Source organism: Lepidochelys kempii, chromosome 22 (assembly GCF_965140285.1).
Source record: "Lepidochelys kempii isolate rLepKem1 chromosome 22, rLepKem1.hap1, whole genome shotgun sequence".
In the NCBI taxonomy this organism is placed as follows: Eukaryota; Metazoa; Chordata; order Testudines; family Cheloniidae; genus Lepidochelys; species Lepidochelys kempii.
Genome location: NC_136401.1, coordinates 15,179,437 through 15,205,619, shown reverse-complemented (window position 1 = coordinate 15,205,619; position 26,183 = coordinate 15,179,437). Strand labels below are relative to the sequence as shown.

Here is a 26,183-nt window from a genome sequence, read left to right as displayed (position 1 = left end):
AGGTTGGCTTTCGCCAGGATTAGTTGTAGACTCTGTTTGGCTGGACTCTGCATTTGATGAGGTGGAAGGCAGAAAAACGATCCTGGGGCCTTCCTTCCCTTGTATGCCCCACTCTGGGTCCAGCTACAGTTTTGCCCTGTGTGCATGGAGATAGCTCATCTTGCACTGAAATGGAGCACGGCAGCCACTCTGCTTCACTACACAAGACTATGCAACCGTTTTTAGGAGATGAAGTAAAAGAAGTAGAGAGCACCTAATATGGAAGAAATCTCTGGGCAGCTCCGAGGTCGGCAGAATGTAATTACCTGACCTGGGATCTGGCCAGGATACCAGGGATAAATCTCCTTAACGCTTGCAAGAAGTGCCATGTGACCTTTTACTGACCATAAAGGTACAGAACTAGGAGACAGTACTTCAAGCGGCATCATTCCGTTCCTGGAAATGATTTGGTACTGATTCATAAAGAAGAATGCTACTCGTGGACATCCCAGCACCATCGTGGTTCGATTGAAGACCTCCAAGGAGAACCAAAAATCAAGATGGACCTTTGTTAGCTTCTAATACTGCAAGCTAAGCCTGCAAAAGTCTGATTTTCAAGCCAGAGTAGAGTATCCTGCACTGATTTGAAATGACCATTTAGAAATTCAATGTTGATGACACAAACATAGGACAGATGCTGCCACTTAATCCAAGCATTTTAGATGAACAAGTGGGAACCATATATGAAAGCAAATGAAGGGACCATATAGTATAGTAGCTCTTAAGCTGTCCACATACTCTAGGGAGTGAAAAACTTGGCAGGAAAGAATAAAATGTTTACCACTTCGCTTAAGCGACATTAACACACCCCAAAAACCCCTCCAAAATTCTTGATCGATCTAAATTTTGAAGCCATAATCAAACTCATAAAGCAGGGTGCTTCCCTGGGCTACAGATATTTCAGGAGTGAACAGAGCCAGCAGTTTGCAGCTGACTCCCTCTTTGACCACTTCTCTCTTTCTGCCACAAGAACAGTAGATTCCAGAATCACAATAGTTGCATGTAACCTGAAAGGTCCTCTGGGATCATTAAGGATCCAGTGGAAACAAGGGCAGCTGCAGCAACACACAAAGAGCAGCAGGTGTACAAGGAGGAATAACAAGACAATGGCAGTGTATTTTCCGGTCGTGGTGCATTGCTGTTTAGTACATAGAGACACTGTAAGCGTGAGCTTTCCTGACACTTGCCCCGGATAAGGATTATGCTATGAAGAAAACTAAAATGAGCAAGCTAGGAAGGGATCCGACTCAAAATGCTGGTTTTGTATAAGGGCTACCAGCCACCCAGACACCAAGCATTCGCTCACAGTGCTTTTAGCGCAGCTGGCATTGTGTCAGACTGAAGACTCCTGCTTCGTGCAGGAAATACTGAGCACTTGGATTCTCTATGAGAGAACCGGGAAAACGTCCAAGATTAATGCTTCACATCTGCTATGTGCAAACCCCATTTTAGCCTACAGCGTAAACAAGAAGATCACTAGTGAAACACATGCACGAACAAGTGTGTATATGGTATAGGACCTAATCCTGAGCCCGGCAACTGGCTTACGTAACCGGGCTGGGTGCTTGCAGATGTACTGGGGGATGGGAGAATCCTCTTTGCTCCAGGCTATGGAACCACATCCTGAAGGCTAGTCCAGCCTCTGGTTCAATGCATATGGGGCAACGGGAGTATCTGCATAGCAGTAGATTCCCACAGCCTCTGTGCATGAATGCACATGCATATATCCACCCCCTTGCAGTCCACACTTCCTCCATGGAACAACACTGGTTATTCAGTGAGTCCATTGCAAGAAAGGTGCAGGCAGGATTTCTTCCTGACTGATTAGAGATGGGCCAAAGCCATGATTTCTGGATAGGCAGCGTCTGAATAGAGAGTCTTGTCTTGGGGCTCCCTTTAATAGCAAACTGTGAATTTATCTAGGTTGAATTCAGGGAGGTGGCATTTTCAAGTTCAAAGCTTAGTCGATTGCTTAACTTGTACCATCTATCCTGCGACAGGATATTGGAATTCTGATCAGCACTACCAACCCATTTCTCCAGGATTTTGGATCTCTCAAACCTGTGTTTTATCACTGCAATCGGATTTCACACTTTTTATTAACACCCCTGTCCCACCATAATTCCACCTGCCATTGTGGCTAGCCTCTCAAGTTTCCTTCCTTATCATCATCGGCACCTTCATGGAACACAAGCCTATTAAATGGTGTCCATTCCTATTTCTGACACCCAATAAATCTAAATTTTCAAGCTTGGGAAACCAGGCTAAACAACTGGCATAGAGATAAATGATTCCTCCCAAACAAATGTACAACTATCATTACTCAAGGGCTTCTTCAACCTCCGCAAAATGCAGGATTTCAAGTCCTAGAAAGACTGGGTCCCTCTCCCCCAAAACTAAAGGCACAAACTTATATAGTGGGTCCCTTCCTGCAGTGTGGTGATGGATTCTTAGTCCCCCTCCACAGGAGATTACTCATGGTGTGGCGCACACTCCCAGACTTGGAGCAAATTGCATTTTTTAGACTTACAATCTCCCCAGTCAGCCTTTCCAAGAAAATCTTTGAAACAAGACTTAATACTCAGCACACGCTCAGGCAGTCTAATGCATAGCACTCAACTCACACTCTCCAACATTGCAAGCAAACAGGAGAACAAAGGGTTTTGAAGCACGGATTAGATCATTTCAAATGGTCACATCATCAGGTTGTTGGTTTTTTTTTTTTTTCCTGGTGATGGCAAGGGCTGGATTTGAACCTTCACGGACAATGTTTTGACACAAATATTTAAGCTGTTTAAAATAAGCAACCGCCTCCAGCTCCCTCCAAGAATATTATATTAAAAACAGAGAATGGGATTAAAACAGATCAGTTTCCACCATTTCTTGATGTGGCAACCAGTGTCCATCAGATCGTATCAATGAATGCTGACAGATCAGTCAAAACTAAATGGCCAGATTCTTCCCAAGAAAAATGAAAGACATTTGGTCAATTTTGTAAAAAAATTGAAAATAAATTTAAAAAAAATTATTTAGGTTTAAATATAAATATAACGATCAATTAGCCCTTATTAGCATTTTGCCATCTTGACAATGCTTATGAAGCATGAAACTAATTAATCCTTGTAGCATGTCATGAAGTAGTGAAACAAATATTCACATCCATTGTCCAAATATTAATCGGCCAACATTTTAGACTTGGTGAAACAAGTGAAAAGTGACTTGCTTGAGAATGAAACTCTGATCCTGCATGCATGAAGCCTGAATGGTAAAGAGCCCCACTGAAGTCAGTTGACCCATCATGTAAGATGAAGCCCAAGGTAGTAATTCAGTACCAGAGCCAAAGTTTAGAACACAGTTCCTTGTTCCCAGTCCCTTGTTCTTTCCACAGCTTATATTACTGCTTTCTCCATTGTATTGGCCTACAAATGTATACGGGACAATTTGGAATTGATCAGCTGTGCATCATAGGAAGAGTTGGGTAAATACTACCCATTTTCCCCCTAGGAATATTTGCTGTATTTTATTACATGTTCACTTTAGCCATTCTTGCATCCCTCTCGTGAGCTGTTGGAGAAATCACATTTCACTGATATGAATGCTCGCACAATGGGAGTTTCAGTGTTGCAAAGTCAAATTAAAGCAGGGAGTGCATGTTCACTCATCCAATCAGGGAACAAAAAGAATACCAGTGACCCAATCAGTAGCAACCAGTAAGCCACAGAGCTCCAGGGAGGGAGAAATTCCACCCCATCGCACAGGACCTGTATTACACTTACACCATGGATAAACTGAAGATTTAACTCTCTCATGCTATCAAATCTAGTGTAAATTTACAAGAGCAAACAGCTTACAACTGGGATTTTCAAAGGGTGTTAAAGTGCCTAAATCCCACTGAATGCTGTTAGACTCATTTGGATATCTCAATCTAAATATTTTTTAAAAATTCTATTAAATTCTGCAGATGCCTTAGTTAAAATGTCCTGATCTTCCAGCACCTGTATGCCAGCCCTGTTTTATTCCTTTTTTTTTCCTTTAGGCCTAGATAAAAGAGATAGAAAGGGAGAGAGTGTGTGTGTCTGGAGAAGCTAAAGAGACAATTATCTTCAGCTGAAAATAAACATCATAAAACCATAGATGTCTAATTTTCACACCTGGAGGATCCTCTTACAGCTATTCACTTCTAATCACTCTCAGCTAATAAATGAATAGAATAGCTAATGTGATTAGAATAATTTACCTATTCATCAAGAATATTAAACGAATGGAATATTTTTGCATTTGAGTACTCACACAGCCTGAGTATTGTCCCTGATATCATAATTAGCCATGCTTTGCATGTTTGTGCCCCGTGTGGAAGCGGTTTGTGGCCCTTGGAACATACAGACAACAAATTTAATCCAGTGTTGCTGAGCTGGTGGACACAGTGATTTATAAGCACAGTGGGTTGGGACACTGTAGATCAAGCCCACACAGGAAGTGGCTGCCCCAATCCTTCACATGAAGAAGCTGGTTTCATGATGGAGACTGAGATGGAACACAGGGAAAAACTCCCTAAAACTGAGACCCAACATCCAGCAAAGGACGCTGATCATCCCGCACTTGCTGAGGTGGTCTCTCCAGGAGATGGAGCTGCCACTGTGAGATAGAGACTTGTGGAGCTAGGGGATTTGTTCATTAGTAGTATAGACAGTTGGGTATGTGGTGACCATGAGACCTACTCAATTACTTGCAGTCTAGGTGTGAAGGTGAGTCCTCTCAAAAGACATCCAGACAAGCTTCTAAAGAATGCCAAGGTGACAGGCAGGCAAGCAGACAGTAATAGCTCTCTTAATACAATCCAACAGGTCCATCAGATTGAAGCTGAACCCCACAAACTAGAATACAAAGTATCTATCAACTAACAGTATATGTACTACAGGAAAAAATGATTGAGATGGACAGCACTTTTGAAAGGGATGCTTTGGGTTTTATAAAGCCAGAGATAGTTTGCATCCAGGATCTAATTTATCCAAGCCCATAAAAAATTTTTTTGGCGGGGAGCAGGGTTGGGAAGGAGAATGAGACTATTTAGATAAATAATTGTGGTTCTGGTCGATTCCTAGAAAATAAGGGGAAATATCTAATGCAATGCAGAAAAGATGTGTTTCATAAAATCGCCAAAGATGCTTGTCTATCATTTCCTGTTGGTAGAAAGCCAAAGCATTTTATAAAATGCACTCCTGCTTATCCAGACTCTCTCAGTTTTCCTTAGTCACTGCTTTTCATGCTTTACTTACGCTTCACCGAAGAGACATCAAGCCTTTGCAGTCTGCACCCTTAAAACATGGCATTAACATTAAAAAGGGAAGAGGCCATGTTTTAAAACTGCATAAATAGAATCACCTTCAGTGAAACCTTGTGCATAAAGTAAATGGCAGTCTGCATGTTCGTATCAGGAAAGGAAATTAAGATGAGGAATAATGAATTATTGAAGGCTTCAGGGTTCTATAGACTATGGCTGGATAGATCTAAAATCAAGATGTTCCACTATAATCTCTTTTAGGGGCTCTTGCTTTTTTTGGATTGGAAGGTTGTAGGATGTGTGGCGGAGGGTTTTATTCACTGAGAAGGGACACAGACAAAATTATAGTTTCCATGGGGTTTCCCCTTCCCCCTTTATGTTAGCAGCTGCTTGTACTCATTTCACATGGCACCAAATCTCTTCTCTTCCTTTGCTTACAAACTTTAGATGGTTCCGAAGCAAAATTGCAGAGCTGGACCCCTTCGCACTTGGAAAAAGCTGAGATCTGGATCCAAACATCATAGCAGGCCCTCAGTGCTACACTGGGCCAAGCTCACCCCCTAGATCTGCCTATTTCCAACAAGATCTGGATCCCAACTTTGCAGCTCAGGTGTAAAGGATTGCTAGGCAGGAATATCCCCAGCACAGTGGGCCACTATGCTAGGCACAGAAGTGACTCCACAAGCTTTCCACCACTTCTGCAGCAGCCCCTGGGGCAGGGCGTATGTTGTGGATTTTCCAGGATGGGCCAGAGGCTTGAGGAGAAGGGGATGGTGAGGGCATTAGACCCCAGAGGCAATGAAGTAAAGTTGCAAGCTGCCCCTAGCCTGGGGTGGTAGCTGCACCAATCCTGAGCAGCCCATGAATAAGGTAAATGCAAATTGCCTCTCTTCCGTTCCTGACCCAGGACATGGGGTAAAATCTGGCTCATCAAGCCTGATTCTCCAATCATGTACACCAGTTGTACATTGTGCTAAATGCACGGGCTCCCTTGGAGTTATTTCTGATTTATGCTGGTGTAAAGGAAAGGAAAATCAGTATGAGAACTCAGGAGAGCATATGGAAAGAGTACCCATTACTGTACAAGGTATTTTGCACATCTAATTACTGATATAATGTAGGCCAAGGGGTCATACCTTTATCCAACTTGAATATTTTCCTAGCCCTGCTTTCAAGTCAATAGGACTATGGGTGGAGTAGAGTCCTATTCATTATGAATAAAGGCATCACAACCTATCCCTATATATGATTTTCTGGAAAACAGAAAAAACAAGGACTTCTCTGAGGTCCTTTTCTACCAAAGCCCAGAGCCAAATCAACTTTTGTTCTAATTCTCCTTGATCCAAAAGCTACTTTTGACATGACTGACCATACAGGTTTCTCCCCACACATTGATTGACTTCTCCACTTGGTCTCTATGGGGCTAGCTAGTTTTCAGTGCAAGCCTTGAATCAATCTCGCCAGCTAATTTATGTATTTTGTAACCCATCTCTTTCTCTGTTTTCATATTGCTTCATGTCAAACACTTTGATTCGTGTATGAGTTTGGCGGGGGGCAGGGAGGAATGCCATATGAATGAATAAGTTACAATACTAATAATAAATTATAGTGATAATGATGGATATATTTTCAACAAAGCCTCTGGCTGCCTGTGTGGAGGAGCTATGGAAAAATCAAAGATAATCCTGCGTGAGAAGAATTGTAATGAGGAGGACCTTGAATTTGTTCTCTCTGAATTGCTCCTCTGCTGGTCCAAGAATGGAGTGCCCTAGTTTGACTTGGAAAGTGTCCACTTTTAAGGTACATTTAAGACCAGATCCTCAGCTGGTGTAAAATGGTGTCACTCTACTGCCGTCAATAGAGCTATGCTGATTTATTATGACAATTATTTATATTACAGCAGCAGCGAGTGGTCCAACTGAGATCAGAACCCTTTGTTCTAGGCACTGTACATGCACACTATCAGGGACAGCTACTTCCCCACAGAGCTTGCAGTCTAAATAGACAAGACGTCAGAGAGGAGACATGTGGAGAGAGGGGAGGAGACTTGGCTAAGGACCCACAGTAGGTCAGTGGCAGTGCTGGGAACAGAATCCAGTTCTCCTGACTCCCAGTCCAGTGCCCTACCAATTAGGCCACACTTCCTCTGATGTACACCAGCTGGTGCTTAATTGTATCCATCATACAAATGCACCTGTAACCATACTTTAATGCATCTACAATTTTTTTAAAAAGCTAACAGAATTTTAGAAGCTATTAGGAAAGGGATAGACCATAAGATGGGAAATTTCATAATGCCTCTATATAAATCCATGCTATGCCCACATCTTGAATACTGCATGCAGATACGGTCACCCCATCTCAAAAATGATATGTTAGAATTGGAAAAGGTACAGAAAAAGGCAACAAAAATGATTATGGGTATGGGACAGCTTCCTTATGAGGAGAGATTAAAAAGACAGACCGTCCAGTTCAGAAAAGAGACAACTAAGGGGTGATATGACTGAGGTCCATAAACTCTTGACTGGTGTGGAGAAAGTGAATAAAGAAATGTTATTTACTCTACCTAACACAAGAACTTGGAGTCACCCCACGAAATTAATAGGCAACAGGTTTAAAACAAACAAAAGGAAGTACTTCTTCACATGGCGCACGGTCAACCTGTGGAACTCATTGCCAGGGGAAGCTGTGAAGGCCAAAACTATAACAGGGTTCAAAAAAGAACTAGATAAGTTCATGAAGGATTGGTCCATCAATGGTGATTAGCCAGGGTGGTCAGAGGTGCAACCTCATGCTCTGGGTGTCTCTAAGCCTCTGTTTGCCAGAAGCTGGGAATGGGCGACAGGGGATGATCATTTGCTGATTACCTGTTCTGGTCATTCCCTATGGGGCATCTGGCATTGGCCACTGTCGGAAGACAGGACACTGGGCTAGATGGACATTGATCCGGCCAAGATGGTGGTTCTGTTCTTATGGTGATTTATTTTACAACAAAGTACAGACCTGGGGTCCAATTCACTGCCTACAGAATGTAAGAGGGATGATTCCAATGGGGTGCTTTAAGAGGATTGTCCACCAAACATTACAGAAACCTATAAAGTTTAATAGATGGTGATTATTTTCCCTTACGGGTTTCATGAACCAACCACTCACATAATTTTGTATTTTTATTCTATAGGATACTTTAAAAAAAGCCTACAGAAAGGTCCTGTCTGGCATCAGTACTAATTTTGATGGACAAGGTGGATGAAATAATATCTTTTATTGGACTAACTTCTTTGGTGAAAGAGGCAAAGAAGAGCTCTGTGTAGCTTGAAACCTTGTCTCTTTCACCAACAGAAGTTGGTCCAATAAAGGATATTACCAAACCCACCTTGTCTCTCTAACATCCTGGGACCAATACAACGACAACTACGCTGCAAACAATTTTGATGGAGTGACGCCCAGGAAGAATATAGCCAATTAAGCCTCACAGCACTCTTAAAGTGTGGGTAAATATTCTTATCGACATTTTACAGATGGGAAAACCAAGGCATGGAGAGATTAAATAATTTGCCCGCACTCACAGAGAGAGTCCATGGCGGAGCTGGGAATAGAACCCAAAAGTCCTGACACTGCTCCCTTTGTTAACAGTTGAGCGCCCAGCTACAACAATACAAAATGTACCTTAAAAATTAACACAAAGAATGCCACAATGCTTCTTTGTTTAAATTTGAGAATTATCTTGAAATTTTGAGATGGAATTCAAGTGATCATGAAACTGGGGATCTTCTAAACACTGCAAGACTCAGAGCATAATACAGCAGCAGGGCTGGGCGATCTTCCTAAACTCACCCTATACCATTGCCCGTACACCTTCATCCACACATGAACATTCCAGCCTGTGTGATCCTACATATCTCCTGAGCAAGGAATGTGCGTTGGGGATTTTGTGATGCCCAGTAGGCACCCTGCTGAAACCAACGTGCTCATTTCACCTGCCACCTAAGCCAGGCATCTCTCTCCTCTCTACGCCTACACTGTAGCTATTAGGTGAATACGAAAAGGTGAAAAATTGCCACATGGTTAATCGGGAGTCATAACAATGGCAATAAGCAAGGCAGCATTTTAATCAGCTAATTCTGAGCTGAGTGTATTTTTTGACAGCACAATTTGGTCCTACTTATCCTTTTAGCTTGAACTCCAACCCTTCCTTTGCCCAACACAAAGTTTAAGTAAATGGTCTGTGTCTGGGAGATATGTAGGCAAGGGGGAATTGTGTACCTCCTCTAATGCGTGGGGCAGCTCTGAAATCCCTCCTTGACCAGGTGTCCAGCCCTGCGGTGGGAAGAGCTTTGTAAATGTTTAAGGTCGAAAGGGGGCTACAATCCATGCATGTCACGCCCGCTGTGTGTGGGTTTGCAGACATTTCATCCACATGAAAATAAGAATAGTCGGTCTCATTTTACGAGATGCGCACCAACATCTAAACTCCCACATCTAAACCCCTAGATGGGCCAGATCCTCAGCTGGTGTAAACCAGCATGGCTTCATTGACTTTGGTGGAGCTATCATGATTCATACCAGAGGAAGTGGCCTCTTTTTTCAGGGTAGGGGGATCGAGTTACAGTTTTGTTTTCAGATTGGTCCCAGCATCAGAAGGGACCTAATTCTCAGTTGCCATTTGGACGTGGTCAAGAATCTATCAAAATTTAATAGCCATTGAAATTAACACCCTCACTTAGATTCAGGCTTGATTCTAATCAGGTAATTTAATAAAATCATGACCTGTTCATTAATTTTTTTTGCCAACAGGGCTAAAATTTGTCCAACAACCTAGACAAAAAAAAATATTTTGACCATATCTTAGTTACACTTCTTGATGTGCAAAAACATTGCCTATTATTGACTTACTTGATTTAAAAAGCCTAATACATACACAAAGTATATATGTGAGTTTAACTGGCATTAGGTTTGTGTTTATATATGCATGTGCATTGTGTCTCAGCTAGCAATGTGTCTGAGTCCAAGTCCCAGATCCAAACATCCCCTGAACTTTGGCTCATTAGGATCTGAATCAAAACCTAATGCTCTGGGTCCACGTCTAGTGTAGCTCAATCTACCTACCCACTCTGCCATGTGTTATTCCTCACCCATGCCTGTAGCGTTTTACAGGATGAGGCATGCGTGTTAAATTTACTATTTATTTACACAATGTTTCATCTTATTTCTGCATCGCTCTGCTCGTGACAAGGGGGTAAGAAGCTGATTAAATTTATTCCTGCTCTTTCTACTACCCTGTGAAAACCAAGGAGAATAAAATAAAATATTTATCCAAGAAGAAGTGTGACTGTTTTAATGCTTTGTTTAAATATGCAGTTGGGAAACTGTATTTGTCATGCAATATCTTCTGCATGTTAGACTGAGAATATCTCCCTAAAAAATAAAGGATCGGATTCCGATATCACAGTGGTTTTACACCCGTGTCACTCACTGAATTCAGTGGTGTTACCCTTGATTTACACTTGTAAACTGGATAAGAATCAGGCCCAAAGTGTCCCAGATTAGCACATCCCTTTTTGTATATGTTTCTCAGGTGAACTCTTGGTGGCAAGCTGTGTTTCCCACGAATAATTGGAGTATACATACACAGTGCGAGATTTATATTCTATGGGTCTGAGACTATATACAATAATATTTAGATGGTGCAGGCTGTAGAGAAAGTGGACGGTAGAGCAGACTGTATTTGAAAATAAATATAAAGCAAAATGGTTTGACATCCTCTTTCACTTAAAATGTAAATGTCGCGTATTCAGTGTGTGATTTATAGCCTTTTTAAAAGCACCAAATGGTTTTCTTTTAGGCCCCTAAGTCAGATGCTACAAATCAGAAAAAAATCTCTGCAGCATCTTGCTGATTTTCTCTCGTCTTTGTTGTTTTCTGAAGAAACTGACACTGAATCCCAGGGATCTGTTTTCTTGACTGTTTTCCTGGGAAGTTAGAATTGAAATTTGGAGGTCTCCTCTCCTCTCCTCTCCTCTCTCTCATGATCACGTGGATCCTGTAGATTTTAAATCTTTGGGTTCAGAGAGAAAGGCAGGAAATAAAATCCGTGTCAGAGGTGCATTTCAACACCGTGCTGACAATCAGAACCTTTTCATTCCAATAGCCTGGAGTGTAACCAGTGTTGCACGGAGAAACTGGTGTGAGCTAGGGGGTCCAAGGGTGGGAGAGGAAACATGGAACTCCTCCATTCAAACCCCAGCTCTGACACTCTCACTGTCCCAAAACTTTCAGAAGCGTTCACTAGTTGGGAGCGCCTCACTTTTTGGGGTGTCCAACCGGAGATGTCTTGTGCTGGATGATCAGCTCTGTTCCGTAGAGCACTCCAGTTCTAAGACCTCTTCAAAGCCATCCCCTTACCCCAACACAAGAAAAGGAGAGAGAACACCAGAGAAACCAGCACAAAACAAGTCCATCATCAGCCATCACAGACCAGAGAGAATGCCTGGGCCTTTTCATCATGGCATCTTCACAAGAACTTGTCAAGGTTCTAAAGCAAACACACAGAAACCAACACCAAGCTGACAACCATAGACCCTGTCGTTGTTCCACTATAGAGCCTGGACTACGTTGCCCTGTAATTGTTCACTATTTTGTTTCATAGCAGATAGTATTGGGAAGAGGAAGGAGTGGCCACAGGAGGAATCTTTATCCAAATAATGTGCTTTTGTGTTAAACTGTCTAATAATATCTATAAAGGACCTGTCCCTAGCAGTCGTGACTGTGGGCTCCGTTCTCAGTTAAACTAGGTCATTTAATGCTATTTTGGCAGCGTAAAGGGGTGTTAAAGTAGGCAGAAGCAGCGCCCTCAGAATAGTGCCTGTGCACAGGATCTCCCAGTTGACACTGAACTGGTGGAAGGAGCTGTCTGCCTGCTCTGACAGTAAGGGGTGTGTCAGGGAAATAACCAGAATGCACTGCTCGACAGCTATTCTCTGCTTCCAAAACCCTGCTCTAACTCACATCCCCGGGCTAAGCAGGACGTTGCATAATCCGAGAATATGATGGCAAAGGTTACTTGAAGTTACCTTTGCACCCCCTTCTGCCCGAATGGAGTATTGGAGAGACAAGACTCCATTTTCCATGAGTCAGATTCAGTCCTTTAATCACCTCCCCCTCCACCACCTTACTCTGAGTGAAGAAACATGAACATACATCTTAAGAGATCAAACTGAATCCCTAAATTAACCAGCTGTTAATAAGGGTTAAATCTGCAGGCTGTGATGGCCCCTTTGCCTCTCTCTCTCTCTCTCTCTCTCTCTCTCTCTCTCTCACACACACAAAATCAATGGAGCGGGAAGCCTGAGGGGCGTCCATTTTGAAAAGCCGTAATGAATCATTTTTCCTTAGTAAATCTGGCAAACTTCAGTCCTGGTTCCTGCAGCCTCCCTTTCACATGTCCAAGCCCTCTGTGACATATCAAATTTAATGAGACTGCACAGACCTCAAATAAGGCACCGTAGTGGTACTGGGATACTTTATTAAGGAGGATCAGACAGAATGTGTTTGCTGTTTAAGAGCCTTTAAAGGCAAATTACACTTATTTGGGGGGGAGGGGGAAGAGGTAGGTGGAGGGAGGCCGTACATGTTCATTCAGTCACTTGCCCACCTCACAGAGCATTTGCTGCAGCCCACTTCAAACAAAGCATTAAGGTTTCCACAAATAGTGACAGCAGCAGATTTGGCAATAAACACTGGGAGACATCTCGCACTTTACTTAATTCTGTGGATTAGAGAGTGGACAAAGAAACACATTATTTAACAAAAGTAATCATCTGGGGGTACAAAACTGGCAGGGAAACACCCCACCCTTTTAGTAGGTGTTGCTCCTGCAGGGGCATATTAACTTGTAATGTTAATGTAAGCTTGTTAACCCCATCTGGATATAAGGGAGATGGGAGTGACTCTAGAGAGAGGATCTAGTGTGTGGACTGAGCAGTGCTGAGGGAGGAACCCTTGGAGCAGCTCAACTGTGGGAAAAGTGGCAAACTGAACTTATTTGTTATTGTTAATATCTACGTTAATAAAAAATCAAACCCCAGGACTCTATACACTGCATGGACTATGTTTGTAGAGCAGATTGGGAAAGATACCTGCCCTCATTTGAATACTGCATTACAAAATGTATTTTGTCAATTTATTTTGATGAGTTTAGTTTGACTTTAGTTATTCATAGCAATACGCTAGTAAAGTTAATGGGATTATTTATAGCAACATACTGGCTAGCAGGTTTGTTCACCTTTGCCCTTCTAATGAATGGAATCAGAATTTTTTCAACCATGTGTGTCATAGGCCTTATATTGTTAACAGGTAATTGAGATACTTTGCTAGTTTAGCTGATAAGACCCTGTGCTTTTGTAATAGGTGGATCCGAGTTCCTAACCCACGTTGCCATAAAGGTCTGAGTGGCCATGCTATAACATAGTAGTGATATTGAAATTCTATGTGGCTGCAGCTTTGTTACTATCTGACAGATTGCACATATATCTTTGTCAAACTATGAACTTCATTTTGTTCTGTGAACCCCATTTTGTTTCCGAGGCTCTAATTTGTATTGTAACCTTCATTTTGGAGTGTGACCTTCATGTTGCAGTACAAAACTCCTTTGTGGATTAAAGCATACATTTTGTATTCAGGGCTTGACACCTAGTGGAAAGACAATGTCTGAGAAGCTAGGACAGAGTCATCAAGGACTTCCAACATTGAAAGATTCTCCCCTACTGGAACATCAGTAGGGCCACTGAATTTAAAGGTCTCTCTACACACAGAGGGCTGAGGTCCAGAACTCCCCTGGCTGAAGCACATGGAAGAAAAAGGAACATAGACTGTTTTAAAAGAGGGGTATTTCTCTAAGCAAAGGGCCAGATCACAGTAATATGTAAAAAGACCAGGCTAAGGAAGGCAGGAAAGACTGCCTAACCTAAGGATGCTGACCAAACCCAGGGCTCACAGGAGGTGTGACAGTGGACTTGAGGGGATGATGCTTTCAGGGTTTAGTTCTTTTTCTAAGATCTGGAACTCTCATGCATGCTTTGTTAAGAGTAAAGTGTCTGTGGTAAAGAAATTCCTTTGCTAAGACGATGATTCTTGCTTTCCTGCCCCATTGGCCCTGAAGGAGTTAATCAAGAAACCAGAGCTTCCATAGCCAGATGGACTCTGGGGGAACATATCTAAGCAACTAGGGGCTTGGGAAGGCTAGGACAGTGGTTCCAGGGTCTCAGGTAGCTGGAATGTGGAGTTTCATCGTCCAGGAAGGGTATCAAACATGGGGCTGCTCATGAGAGTATGCCTGGGAGACCCAGAGCTAGGAAAAGTGATCAATCATTGCCCAGACCCAGCAGGACTTAAAAGGAAGTGGGATCCAGCCATTGATTCCACTCTCCACAGACTAGTGTCTGTCCAGAGAGGGGGCCTGCTTCAGGCAGTGAGAACAGTATTTTGTAAAATGAATGAAGTCATAAGAAGCCCCGACTGTTGATTTTTTGCTGTGAAGTGGGGTGCAAGGAAGTGGGGTTTTTTTTGAGGAAGGGGGAGAGAGAGACCAAGACAATGACTACATTTTCAGATCAGGAAAGTGAAAATGCACAGCTTCTACAGCATGACAACAAATGACCCCCCCAAAAAAAAAAGCTATTAAAATCAGAGATGGGCTAAGGAGGCCACGTTTCTGTTTTGCAGAGCAAACCCAGAGATGGTTTGCATACAAGGCCCATTTTAGTAGAACCCACAAAATCCCATGGGGTAATTGGATACAATGAATTTCCATTCACCATAACAAGCAATCCTGGTTGGTTTGGGCTTTGTACAATGAAATCAACGGTGGTTTGGATCCATTTTATCTGAACCATCAACATTTGGAGGGGCAGGAAGGGGGCAGTAAATGGATCAGATAAATGATTTCAGTTCTGGCCCATCTCTAATTAAAATGCATTTCAGTTTAAGTGAAAGGACTGCCAGGAACACAGTCAAGCATTAGCATTGGCCTGGAGGAAAGATTGTAAAGACAGGTAATGAAATTTGCTTATTAGACCAAATGGGAAGGAAGGATGTGGAGGGAAAGAAATCAATACGGAAAAGCAGGCCAATAGAATTTAGAAAATATTGGAGATGCACTGTACATAGAAAGATGAATGCCTGATGGAGTTCACTGCTGAGAAATGTAATATTGATACTGTATCTTGTACTTATTCAAGATGTTCATTCTGAAGGGCTCCTGACCAGCTTTCTACAAGCTCTTTTTAGGAATCATTTCACCCATCACTGAAATGAAGCCACCTCTGGGAGAAAACATGTTTACCAGCAACAGCGGCTCTATTAGGCAGTTTTAGACAGGAAGTGGTGACCAGAATCTCTGCTGGACTTTTGATAGGTAAACTGGAATATGGTCAGTTAAATGGAGTTAACACCTCTAAGCAATGGCAAATTGTGCTATGAGATTTCTAAATGCCTAAGTGGCCAGGACTTTGGCTTTTGGCCCCCTCCAAAATATAGTGCCATTAGCACTTGACTAACAGAGACAAGAAGCACGGCTACTGAATTAACAAACCTACTCCCTAGGTGTCTCCTTTCCAAGGACTGATTGGATCTGTCCCTACCTAACCCTTGAGACCTGAGGAGAGGAGAGCACAAAGTAGCGAGGCCATATGCATGTTGACAAAACCAAAGAAAAGGAACTATTCTGTCAGTGGCTGAGCAGGGGGAAGATTTGAGGTTAGAATTGTTTCAACTCAGGTCTTCAGTCGAAGGATGCAGAGGAAAGCAAGGCAGCATACCAAAAACCTGGTTGTAAGCTGTTAACTTTTTCATATCAAGTTTATAAGCTTTGGAGTGGAGCCTCCTGTGTCTAGCAAACCCACACATCTGCCCTCCTGCCTCAGCTCACCCAGTTGCAAAGGAATGTAGGTGGAATGCCTTTACACAGAGAGCAGCTCATGCAGAGACTACACCATACAGGGAAGAAACAGAAGCAAATCTAACTGAAGGATCAGGCAAGCATTAGAAGGAAAATAATATTGGGCTGTCTGCTATGACATCTAACTCTGCAAAATGCCTACACGGACCCCTAACTTCCTTCTGTCTAAAAATACCCTCCTCCTTTTTTGAGCTCTAGTGCTCTATATTCTGTAAAAACAAAAGGAGGACTTGTGGCACCTTAGAGACTAACAAATGTATTTGAGCATAAGCTTTTGGGAGCTACAGCTCACTTCATCGTAGCTCACGAACGCTCATGCTCAAATATATTTGTTAGTCTCTAAGGTGCCACAAGTCCTCCTGTTCTTTTTGCGAATACAGACTAACACGGCTGCGACTCTGAAACCTTTCTATATTCTGTGTCACTCTCCCTTTTAACACCTAGCTTTTCCTTTTCAGTGGTCTCTCTTTCATTCTGCTTCTGCATGTACATTTACTGGCAACAGAGAAAAATCAATAAAGCAGAAGGAAATGACTTGGCGGTGTTCTGAAGTGTTCAAATAATTCCAGTTTAATTGAACCCCATTGTTTTAAACATTATTGCCAGTGGAACAGCTAAGTGACTCATCCTGAAGTTTCAAAAGCAACCAGAGATTTCAGGTGGCTCAGATTTTAGGTGACCAACTTAGACTCTTTAAAGGGATCAGATATTCCGGAAATGTTGGGCACCTGCTCTCAGAAGAGTAGGCCTCTCTAAGCTGTGGCATGTTGGAGACTCAAAATGTGAGCCATCCAAAACTGTTAGGCACGTATGAAAGTTTAGCTCTGTGATCCTGTCAGGTGCACCTAGCTATAGAGAAGTCTACAGCAATAAAAGGATGAAGTGCAACCAAAAATCCAGATAAAAATATTGCATTCAAATTTTAACAGCAAAGATTCAAAGTGAAATTAACAGCAAATAGCATTAACCGAGTGCACTTCAATCAAGTCTTAGTGTAAATTACTACTGGTTAATATTTATTTTGCAGTAGCATCAAGAGGCCTCAATTTGTATTGGGACCACATACAGAGACAGTCTTTTTGACCTTATCAGCACATTTCTGGGAAATGTATTGATTTTGACCAAAAAGTTTTCCAACGGAAAACGTCTGACCAGCTCTACTGCATACAATACAAGTATCCCCGTTCTCTATTTATATGGGGGTGGGGGGAGGTGAAAGAATGAATTGTAATCTCATAGAATATTGTGCTGTTTCTGGTCCTGATATTGCATTCTGTTTGGAGCAAGTGTAAGGTTCTGCCTGCGTGGCTCAGGGTGCAGGACTGGGTCGTCCACAGGAGCATAAAAGACACCTCCTACAGCTACCACCTAGCAGAGATGTCCTGTTGTCTTGGAGCTGAAGGTCTATGGTATTATGCTAAGTCCAGGGCAAGTTCAGAACTGCCAGGAGCAGAGGTCTACCTGTAAAGCCAGACTCCACATTCCAAGGATTTACAGTGGTGGTAGTTGTTAAGGGCAACATTTTCAAGTGTCTACTGATTTTTTTAGTGCCGGGCTTTTCGGGACCCCTACCTGAGATGCCTGGAGCTTGATTTTGAAAGGCTCTGAGCCGCCACTGCTCCAGCTGACTTCTGAACGTTCTTACTGACTTCTTTGTTCCCACTGACTTCCGGGTACCCAGAACCACTGAACTTCGGGGTTCAGATCTCTCAGTCAGCTCAGAGGCACGTAAAATTAGATGGAATTTTTGAAAATCCTCCCCCCACCACCACAATTACTATAAAAGAAAATCAACTTGAATACAAAGAATGGGACAAGTTCTGGTTGGTTGCAAAAATGCCCCTTAAAAGAAAGTACAATAAGGCTGCAGAAGGAACTGCACTGTAGTCCCACGTTCTGGGTGGCGGCACCCCATCCCCTACAGACCTCCCCTCAGCCTGCACACATTATTTATGCCAGGAGTGTGAATAATATGCACAGGAGGAAGTAATTAATTGCTACTGGAGAGTCAAGGGGCATATGCCCACAAATATGCAAGCCCATGCCTTTCCTAATGCTTATGCACCTCTGTGCCTTCTGTTGCAGAGATCCTGTGAAATACGCGCACTCTCTCTGTTTTAAGGCAACCACAATCAGGGTGGGAAAACATCTGCCCTCAAACTCTCTCGTGTGGGGTTCTTGGGATTATTGGCAGGAGCATAGATCCACATGGTAGTCATAATGTAGTCCATTGTGTGCATTACTGCAAATAGGTTAAATCAATAAAACAGTGAAACTCTTCAGTTCTTGTATCAAATAACACCCATATCTAATGCTTCCAGGATTCTATTCTGATCCCAGAAGGTCCTGCCTATTTGATGCATTCACTTCCTGGGTATCCAAACATGCTTCCCAAAGGAAAAAGGGCCAAGATATTAGTTTTCTTTTTATAAAATATTTGCGGGAATTTAGTGGTGGTGGAAGGTGCCAGATTGACCAACCTCAGAGTCTGGAGTTCTCACCCTACACAAGAGAATCAGCACAGGCAAGCTTCCTCCTCAGCGTATCTCAGCCCTGACCTCATGGGGCCATTTGTAGGGAGGCAAGGGGGATTCTGCTTAGCTACAGTGATGAGAGTGCCAACAAGGCGGCCAATTAATGCTATGTTGGCAAGCTGGGGTGAGACCACCAGACTGTTCCAATGTGTCACACAACAGCCATCAGATGGAAACAATTTCAAGGCCAGATCTTCAGCTGGTGTAAACTGGCATAATTCCACAGAAGTAAAGGAGAGCTACGCTGATTTACAACAATGGTCTGGATTCAAACCAACCGCCAAGAGTTGTAAGGCCCTATTTTACATGCCAACCCCTGCCCTCCCAATATTCCAGTTGGTTTTTATTTTCTGCAAGTTGGCACAGGAGAGCCTGCTGGACTTTGAGTCAGTACCAAAGCCATCGTTGGCAAGAACTTGAAGAATAATGATGGATTAAGGAGAAAAGCACCCATAAAAACTAAATTAAAAAATCCCACCTCACTTAGCATTAGACATTGGACTTGGACGCTGAGTTCCGTTCAGAGAAGAACAGCCGTTTTTTAAGGCGGTTCTTTATGTAGTGAAATTCTCCTGGGATTTTGGGTTTCATACACATGGTTACTCAAAGCGAGGAGGACCTTCAAATTCTGTGCAACCACAGAAGAGTTAGAGTATGTCAGAAAGGAAAACCTACTAGAATGCGCCATATTGGTATATATGTATATATAGACATACGTATGGAGGCCCAGCTGAGATGGAGGCAGAGCTGAGTATGGCCTGTAATGCAGCAGACAACTCACCCCACCTCTGCTTAGTAGAGCTGACTGAAAAGGGGGTAATTATTTTTCCATTAACAATTTTAAATTTTCCCCAAAATTTTCCATGAAAATGTTTCATATTTAGACAAGAAAACCAATCCAAATGAAACAACACTTTTCAGTCTTTCGAGTCTCCCCTTTTCTCTCTCCTCCCCTCTTCCCCACGCCCCAGGGCAAAGTGAAAAGGGGCGGGGGAGGAGAGGGGAGAGGCAAGAAAGGAGTGTGCCAGACAAAATGGGAAAATGTTTTGATTTTCAAAAAATGAACATTTTTCAGTTTTTAACTAAAAAACCCAAACCATTTAAAAAAAACAGTTTAAAAAATAATAAAAAAAATCAACCATCTTTACTCCTAGTAGCCTGATATACAAGCTGAATGGGAAAGAGACAGAATGCAACTCAGTTGTACCTTATATCAAATAAACCCCTCTGTTCTGATAAATTAGACCACATGCCCTCAAGAGCAAGGGGCTGTCTTTATCACTGTCTTTTGTACTGGACAAGTGAATAAGAATTGATGACAGGTGGACCATTCCTAATTCACGATCTGAGCTCCCTGCCCCAAGTTGGGGGGGGGCGGGCGGGGTAGATGTAACATTTGGATCCAGGGGGATGGGGAAGGTTTATAATTTGTATGTTATTTGGATTGCAGTAGCAGACAGTCCCCATTGTACTAAGTACTGTACAAACACAACAGGTGTCTAGAGGCCAGAGTGTCTAGAAAAGTCTAGGTTCCCATTGTGTTACTCAGCACACATGCATTGCAGAACAGGGCTCTGTGGAGTTCCAATTTGATTTGTACACTCAGATTTTCAGGGGTTTAATCTGGATCATTAAGAAAGAGGACTTGTTTTTAAAGAAAGAAATGGAGTTTGGAAAAAGCATTCCTAAGAGAAACAGGGGTATGTGTGTGGGGAAGAAGGGGGGCACCCTCCTTGAGAAACACTCAGGTAAAAGTGGTGTCAAATTATTGGTCAATAGCTCCTCTCATTTGGGGTACAAAAGACTCCCCCCAAAAAGGACCACACAATAAAAGGAAAGCCTGTCTGAAGTACTGTGTTTTGCACATTGTTAAACTGAAGCAATCTGTTCTAGTGAACCCTTTTCAAAGAGGCCATTTCTGTGTGAAAAAGCCAGTTGTGCAGAGCTGGAAGGCACACAGCTGTAGACAGCTGTGGGGCTGGTCCTGTTACAGAATCATTTTAAGAGGGAATTCTGGCATGCCGACGGGAGGCCCGAGAAGGGTTGCTTGGCTGGAAAGTACAGTTTGCTTCTGTATTAGCTGGGATGCATTCACCTTCCTTCGCTGCTCAATTTAACGAATAGGGAGCTTGTTGAAGCTAAATTAGTCAGAACTAGAGCTTTTTTTTTAAAAAAAAGAATTCTATTTTTTTTTTTTTGCAAAAATTTCCCTGCGGTGACCTCTTTCTCCTGGCAAGCTTCCAAATCATTCCAAGGATTCTACTGCTCTGTCAGTATCACCCTGTGCCTGGTATGAATAAATCCACCACTCCCCAGTGCTTAAGGAGAATTCTGCTGCTCCATGTGTTTCTAAATCGTTCCACACTTTCCTCTGAGGACAAGCCAATACCAAAAGGGTGCATCTGTTCTGTACTCTTGCTCTTTCCAACAATGCAAAACCACACACATTGCTATTATTAATTACTTGTATTACAGTAGTGGCTAGAACCCCATTTGAGATCCCCTCAGAGCAGCAAAATGAGGAGGGAGCCAGGTCCACCATGTCAAAAATGCTTTTTAGTATAAGACCAGAAGGGTTCTTTAACTACCTAATGCCCGTGAGGAATATCACCGGGTGCCTAGCTAATTAAGGTGAACCGGGGCAGTAGCAGTGCTATGCTGAAAGACGGCTATGTGTGGTTTTCAGAACAGCTGAAAACTATTGTGAGGAGCAAACATCAAACCAAATCACCTTCCCCGTGCTGAGGGCAACTAGTCTTCACGGGCTCTGCAATGCCAATGTAACGCCATTCTCCTGGTGGGTCACTGGCACAGGGATCAAACCTGATACTCAGAATCTGATCTAAAAGCGTATGCCTCTACTACTTGAGCTAAAAGACCCAGTGTTGCAGTCGTCTTGGTCCCAGGATATTAGAGAGACAAGCTGGTCTCTCTAAAAGACCCAGAGCAGTTTGCCACAGACGATGGAGACATATCAATGTCTAAATGTGTGCCAGCTACCACTAGAGGGGGAGACAAAGTGTGAGTAACAGCAACATGACTCACTTCACTTCATTGCTGGTTTCTGAACTGTCTGTGAGGCTCAGGTAGGGTGACCAGATGTCCCGATTTTATAGGGACAGTCCTGATTTTTCGGTCTTTTTCTTATATAGGCTCCTATTACTCCCGACCCCCTGTCCCGATTTTTCACACTTGCTATCTGGTCACCCTAGGCTCAGGGCAGAAAAGAACCAACGTGGAGCTGGTAGCTATGTGTGTGAACACCATCCCCTTGGAATTGGGGCGTTTGCAGTGATGTGGGCGGGGGAGACAAGTGGAGAGCTTATCCAGCTGGGAAGGGAAGGAAGCAGGAGTGAGGAAAGAGTTTGGTCCATGTTACAGATGGTGCTGGAAGGACAATTATGGAAACTAAATTATTTGCCCTGCAGTTGGAGGGTTAATGGGATTTAAGCTTTCATCTTCCCAGAAAACATGCTGAAAACTTAGCCAAAGGCATACTTAAACAGTTTGCTAGTAAAACAATGCAATTTGGCTTTTGTTGTGTTGTTGTTGTTAAGAGGAACCTCATAGGAATTCTGTAAAATTCTGCCCACAAAAGCAATTTGTGTATTTTTAGTGCTGCTCCTGCATTAGAAATATGTTTGTTTTTAAATGCACTTTTTATTGTTTTCATTGTATGCACATTAAATGCAAGATCAAAAGCAATTCATGAAGCTGAGCATCAAAAACCAAGTTTCATTCTCTAAAGAAGTGGCAGCAAACATGGGAGTGTAGGAAAGAACCAAGGTTCCTTCTCTCAGAGGGTAAAAATAATGGCCCTGATTCTTCACTACTTTGAACCTTGCGTAGTTATTTATAGCAATGCAAAGGGAAGGTAAAACGCTACCACTGGTGTGAGTGCATTGATAGCATATCACATCCACTTTGCACATGTGAATATGTCAACTAGACCTGACTGAACTTTTTCAAGTGAAAAAAAGTCTTTTCCCCCCCATCAAACAGCCATCTTGGAAAAAACTAAATATTGCATGAAAATGTTCCAACATTAATTGCAATTATTTGTTCCTCCACAACATTTCCCATGTTATTTTTAAACAAACATTTAAACAGCAATTTTTTATCAAACTCTTGTTCAAGATGGCATGGGCTATTGGACATTTCCATTTGTGGAAAAAACTTGCTTTCTTATTTTTGGTCAATGGAAAATTCAGAAAATGATTTCAATAAAACACTAGGTAAATATATTACAAAAAATTGAATGAAAGATGGAAAATAGCTCTGTTCTGAATCCTGTGAAATAGAAACAACTTCAATATTTAAAAATTTTTCAGAACCCACTTTTTAGAAATTCTCTCTGACAACGCAAGTGACAAAGTAATGGAGCATCAGGCCCCGAGGTTTATTTCACTCTTTAGGTATTGGATTGCAACATGGAAAACTTGCAAAGCTATAACAGAAAGCAGACCAAAGATAAGTCTTGTAGTTAGCACAGGGTCACTGAATCAAGAGATTTGGATTCTACTGCCAGCTCCCGCTCTAGCTTGATTGTTCAACTTCATACTAGTCTCTTCACCTCTCTATGCTTCAGTTTCCCCATCTGTAAAATGGGAATAAAAATACATGAGGGGGGGGCGAGTGGTTGAAGCTTAGTGCTTTGATGTTTGAAATGTGTTTTGCAGTCCTACAATGGAAGGCAGTAGAGAACTACAAAGAATTTTTATTATTAGATTTGTATAGCCTTATTATGACAACAAGTATCGTGGCACAAAAGTGGTCAAGATCTCATTTTTAACAGAAAAATGGCACTTCAGACAGCTGCGCCTGTGCGAACAGCGCCACCTTCTGAATCACAACCCTTCTTGTGGCAGTAAAGAGTAATTTAATGGTAACTGTGCCCTTTACAAGAAAGCATCATCACGAAATGGGACCAGCTGTTTGTGGCGTGAATACAAAGCTGGCTGCAAAGAAACCAACACAGCAATACAGAGTAATAGCAAAAATGGTAAAACCTCTGGATTTTGAATTGGACCTGTGTCAGTAGGATCTTCATGTATCCATCTGTGCATGATAAGTAATAAGTTCAGTACATTAAGTAAAGGTCAGAGTTACTGGGATTTGGGGGTGGGGGAATAGTACAAGGTATGGCCCTGCATTCCTTCACACTTCATGAAATCCTGTCTCCAAATAGTAAAACAAATGAGGAAAGCAGCAAGCTGCCTCCTGCAACAATTCTAGAGCAGCTGTAAACGTTTTATTGCGTAAGTGCATGCAGCTACAATCTGAGCAAATACAGTGCAGAAAGCAGACTTTCAGACCTTCTTTTAAGAAAGACAAGCTGATGTGGTTGGGCAAACATTCCTAATGAAAATCAGAATTGCACTGATGAACTGACGTTTGTGCAGCACATTGGAGTAAAGCGCTATAGGTGAAATTCACTCCTGTGCAGAATGCCAACAAAGGCCTTTGCAGTTGGATCGCTTAAATCCCATCTAAGCCCTTAAAATAAGGGTTCAATGGGACTTGAATATGCACACCGGCGCTCCTCCTATTATTTGTGATGATGAAATCCACCACCTCCACGGCTACTGCATGACCAGCCAACTAGCTATCCATTGCAACTACTGACTCATCTTTGTTCATGCTTCAGCTGCTACAAACTAATGCAAGATTCATCCCCTGCTTAGGGTGCTAGCCTGGGAGAGTCCGGAGACTGAGATTTAACACACTGCTCCACCACTGATTTCTTGCGGGACCTTAACCAAGTCCCTTCTAGGCGCTCTGTGCCTCAGTTCCCCACCTGCAAAAGGAGAACAGCACTTTCCTAATTCACAGTGGGGTTATGAGAATAAATACATCAAAGATGCTGAGGTGTTCAGGCAATATGTTAATAGAGGTCATTAACAGTACCTAAGACAGATATACATAGCCCTCCAGTGGACCAAGTCCAATGTCAGATAACAAGCTTCTCACAGCAAGAGTTCAAATGAAATGGAAATAAGGCTCCTGCAATCAGAAGATTCCTCTGTTGGTGTAAATTAGCATCACTTCATAGATATCTATGCAACCATATTGACTCATATCAGCTGAGGATCTAGCCCAGAATGTAACTATTGAAAGCTTTTGCATGGTCCCAGTGCTCTCACATCTAACTCCAATTCAGTCATCTTGAAGCCTACAGTTAAGATTTCCATGATGCTGAAGACCCACAGTGGAATAAATTTACATGTGTTGGTGTCAAAAAGCGAAATATTCCAGACTGAATCTTACCTGCAGTCCTTGCAGAAGGTCTAATCTCCCCTGGGAGTCCCATGTGCCCAAGGATGTAACAGGTCCCTCGGTGTAAAATCTGTATCCTAAAAAGAACCATTTATATTAAATGTACCAAAAGGTTAAGCAAGACTTGAGAAGAGTTACTACTAATTTAGACCTTGAACTTGCAAAACCATATGTATATGCATGACTTTAAACAAATGAGTAGCCCCATCACATTCAATAGAACAACCCACATGCTTCATAGATCTTAAGGACAGAAGGACCCATTAGATTCATCTAGTCCTGTATAACACAGACCATAGATTGTCACTCAGTTACCCTCTGTATTGAGCCAAGTAACTGGTGTTTGATTAAAGAGCACTCACTACAGAAAGGAATCTAATAATGAAGACATGGAGATTCCACCACTTTTCTTGGTAGTTTGTTCCAATGGTTAAATCACCCCCATAGTTTAAAAAAAAAAAAAGGTGACTTTTTTTCTAATTTGAGTTTGTCTGGCTTTAACTTCCAGCCATTGGTTCTTGTTACAGCTTTCTCAACTAAGTTAAACAGTCCTTTTAGAGCCTGGTATTTTCTCCCCATGAGGGTACTTATACACTGTAATCATGTCACCCTCAGTGTTCTTTTTGATAAGATAAACTGTTTGAGTTTCTTAAGTCTCTCAATGAAAGAAATTTTTTCCAGACCTCAAATAAGTGGTCTCTCTCTTCCATGCACTCTCTCCAGTTTTTCAATATCTTTTTTAAAGTATATACACCAGAAATGTATGCTGAGCTTGAAGTTAAGCATGGATGCAAGTCTTTGCAAGATCGGTGTCTTAATCTGACGTTTCAAGGAAGCTAAATTTTCCAGATTGAGTAATGTTTATGGTTTAATAAAGTGAATCCAATCTAGAGAGGATCATCACTGGAGGTAAACAAATAATAGAAAACAATTTCCTTGTGAGAAAGTTTCTTTTCCTTTAACGTTTTTATTTACTATTAGGGCTGTCAAGTGATTAAAAAAATTAATCACGATTAATTGCACTGTTAAACAATAATAGAATACCATTTATTTAAATATTTTTGAATGTTTTCTACATTTTCAAATATATTGATTTCAA

At 42.2% G+C, this 26,183-nt stretch overlaps 1 protein-coding gene across 8 annotated transcripts in view; it reads right to left on the bottom strand.

Annotated features, from left to right (window-relative positions):
* Positions 1-26,183, bottom strand: part of LOC140901775 (uncharacterized) — a 259,709-nt gene that overhangs the window by 113,447 nt on the left and 120,079 nt on the right. For 7 of the 8 annotated variants that reach the window (XR_012155965.2, XR_012155966.2, XR_013634900.1 and 4 more), the window contains one exon: positions 25,076-25,161. Coding sequence is in view for 3 of the 8 variants with exons in the window: in XM_073321257.2 (XP_073177358.1) it covers positions 25,076-25,161 (86 nt within the window). In the remaining 5 variants the exon portion in view is untranslated. Of the gene's footprint in view, positions 1-23,218; positions 23,406-25,075; positions 25,162-26,183 lie in introns of those variants that run through there. The other variant, XM_078849898.1, reaches the window with a different exon arrangement.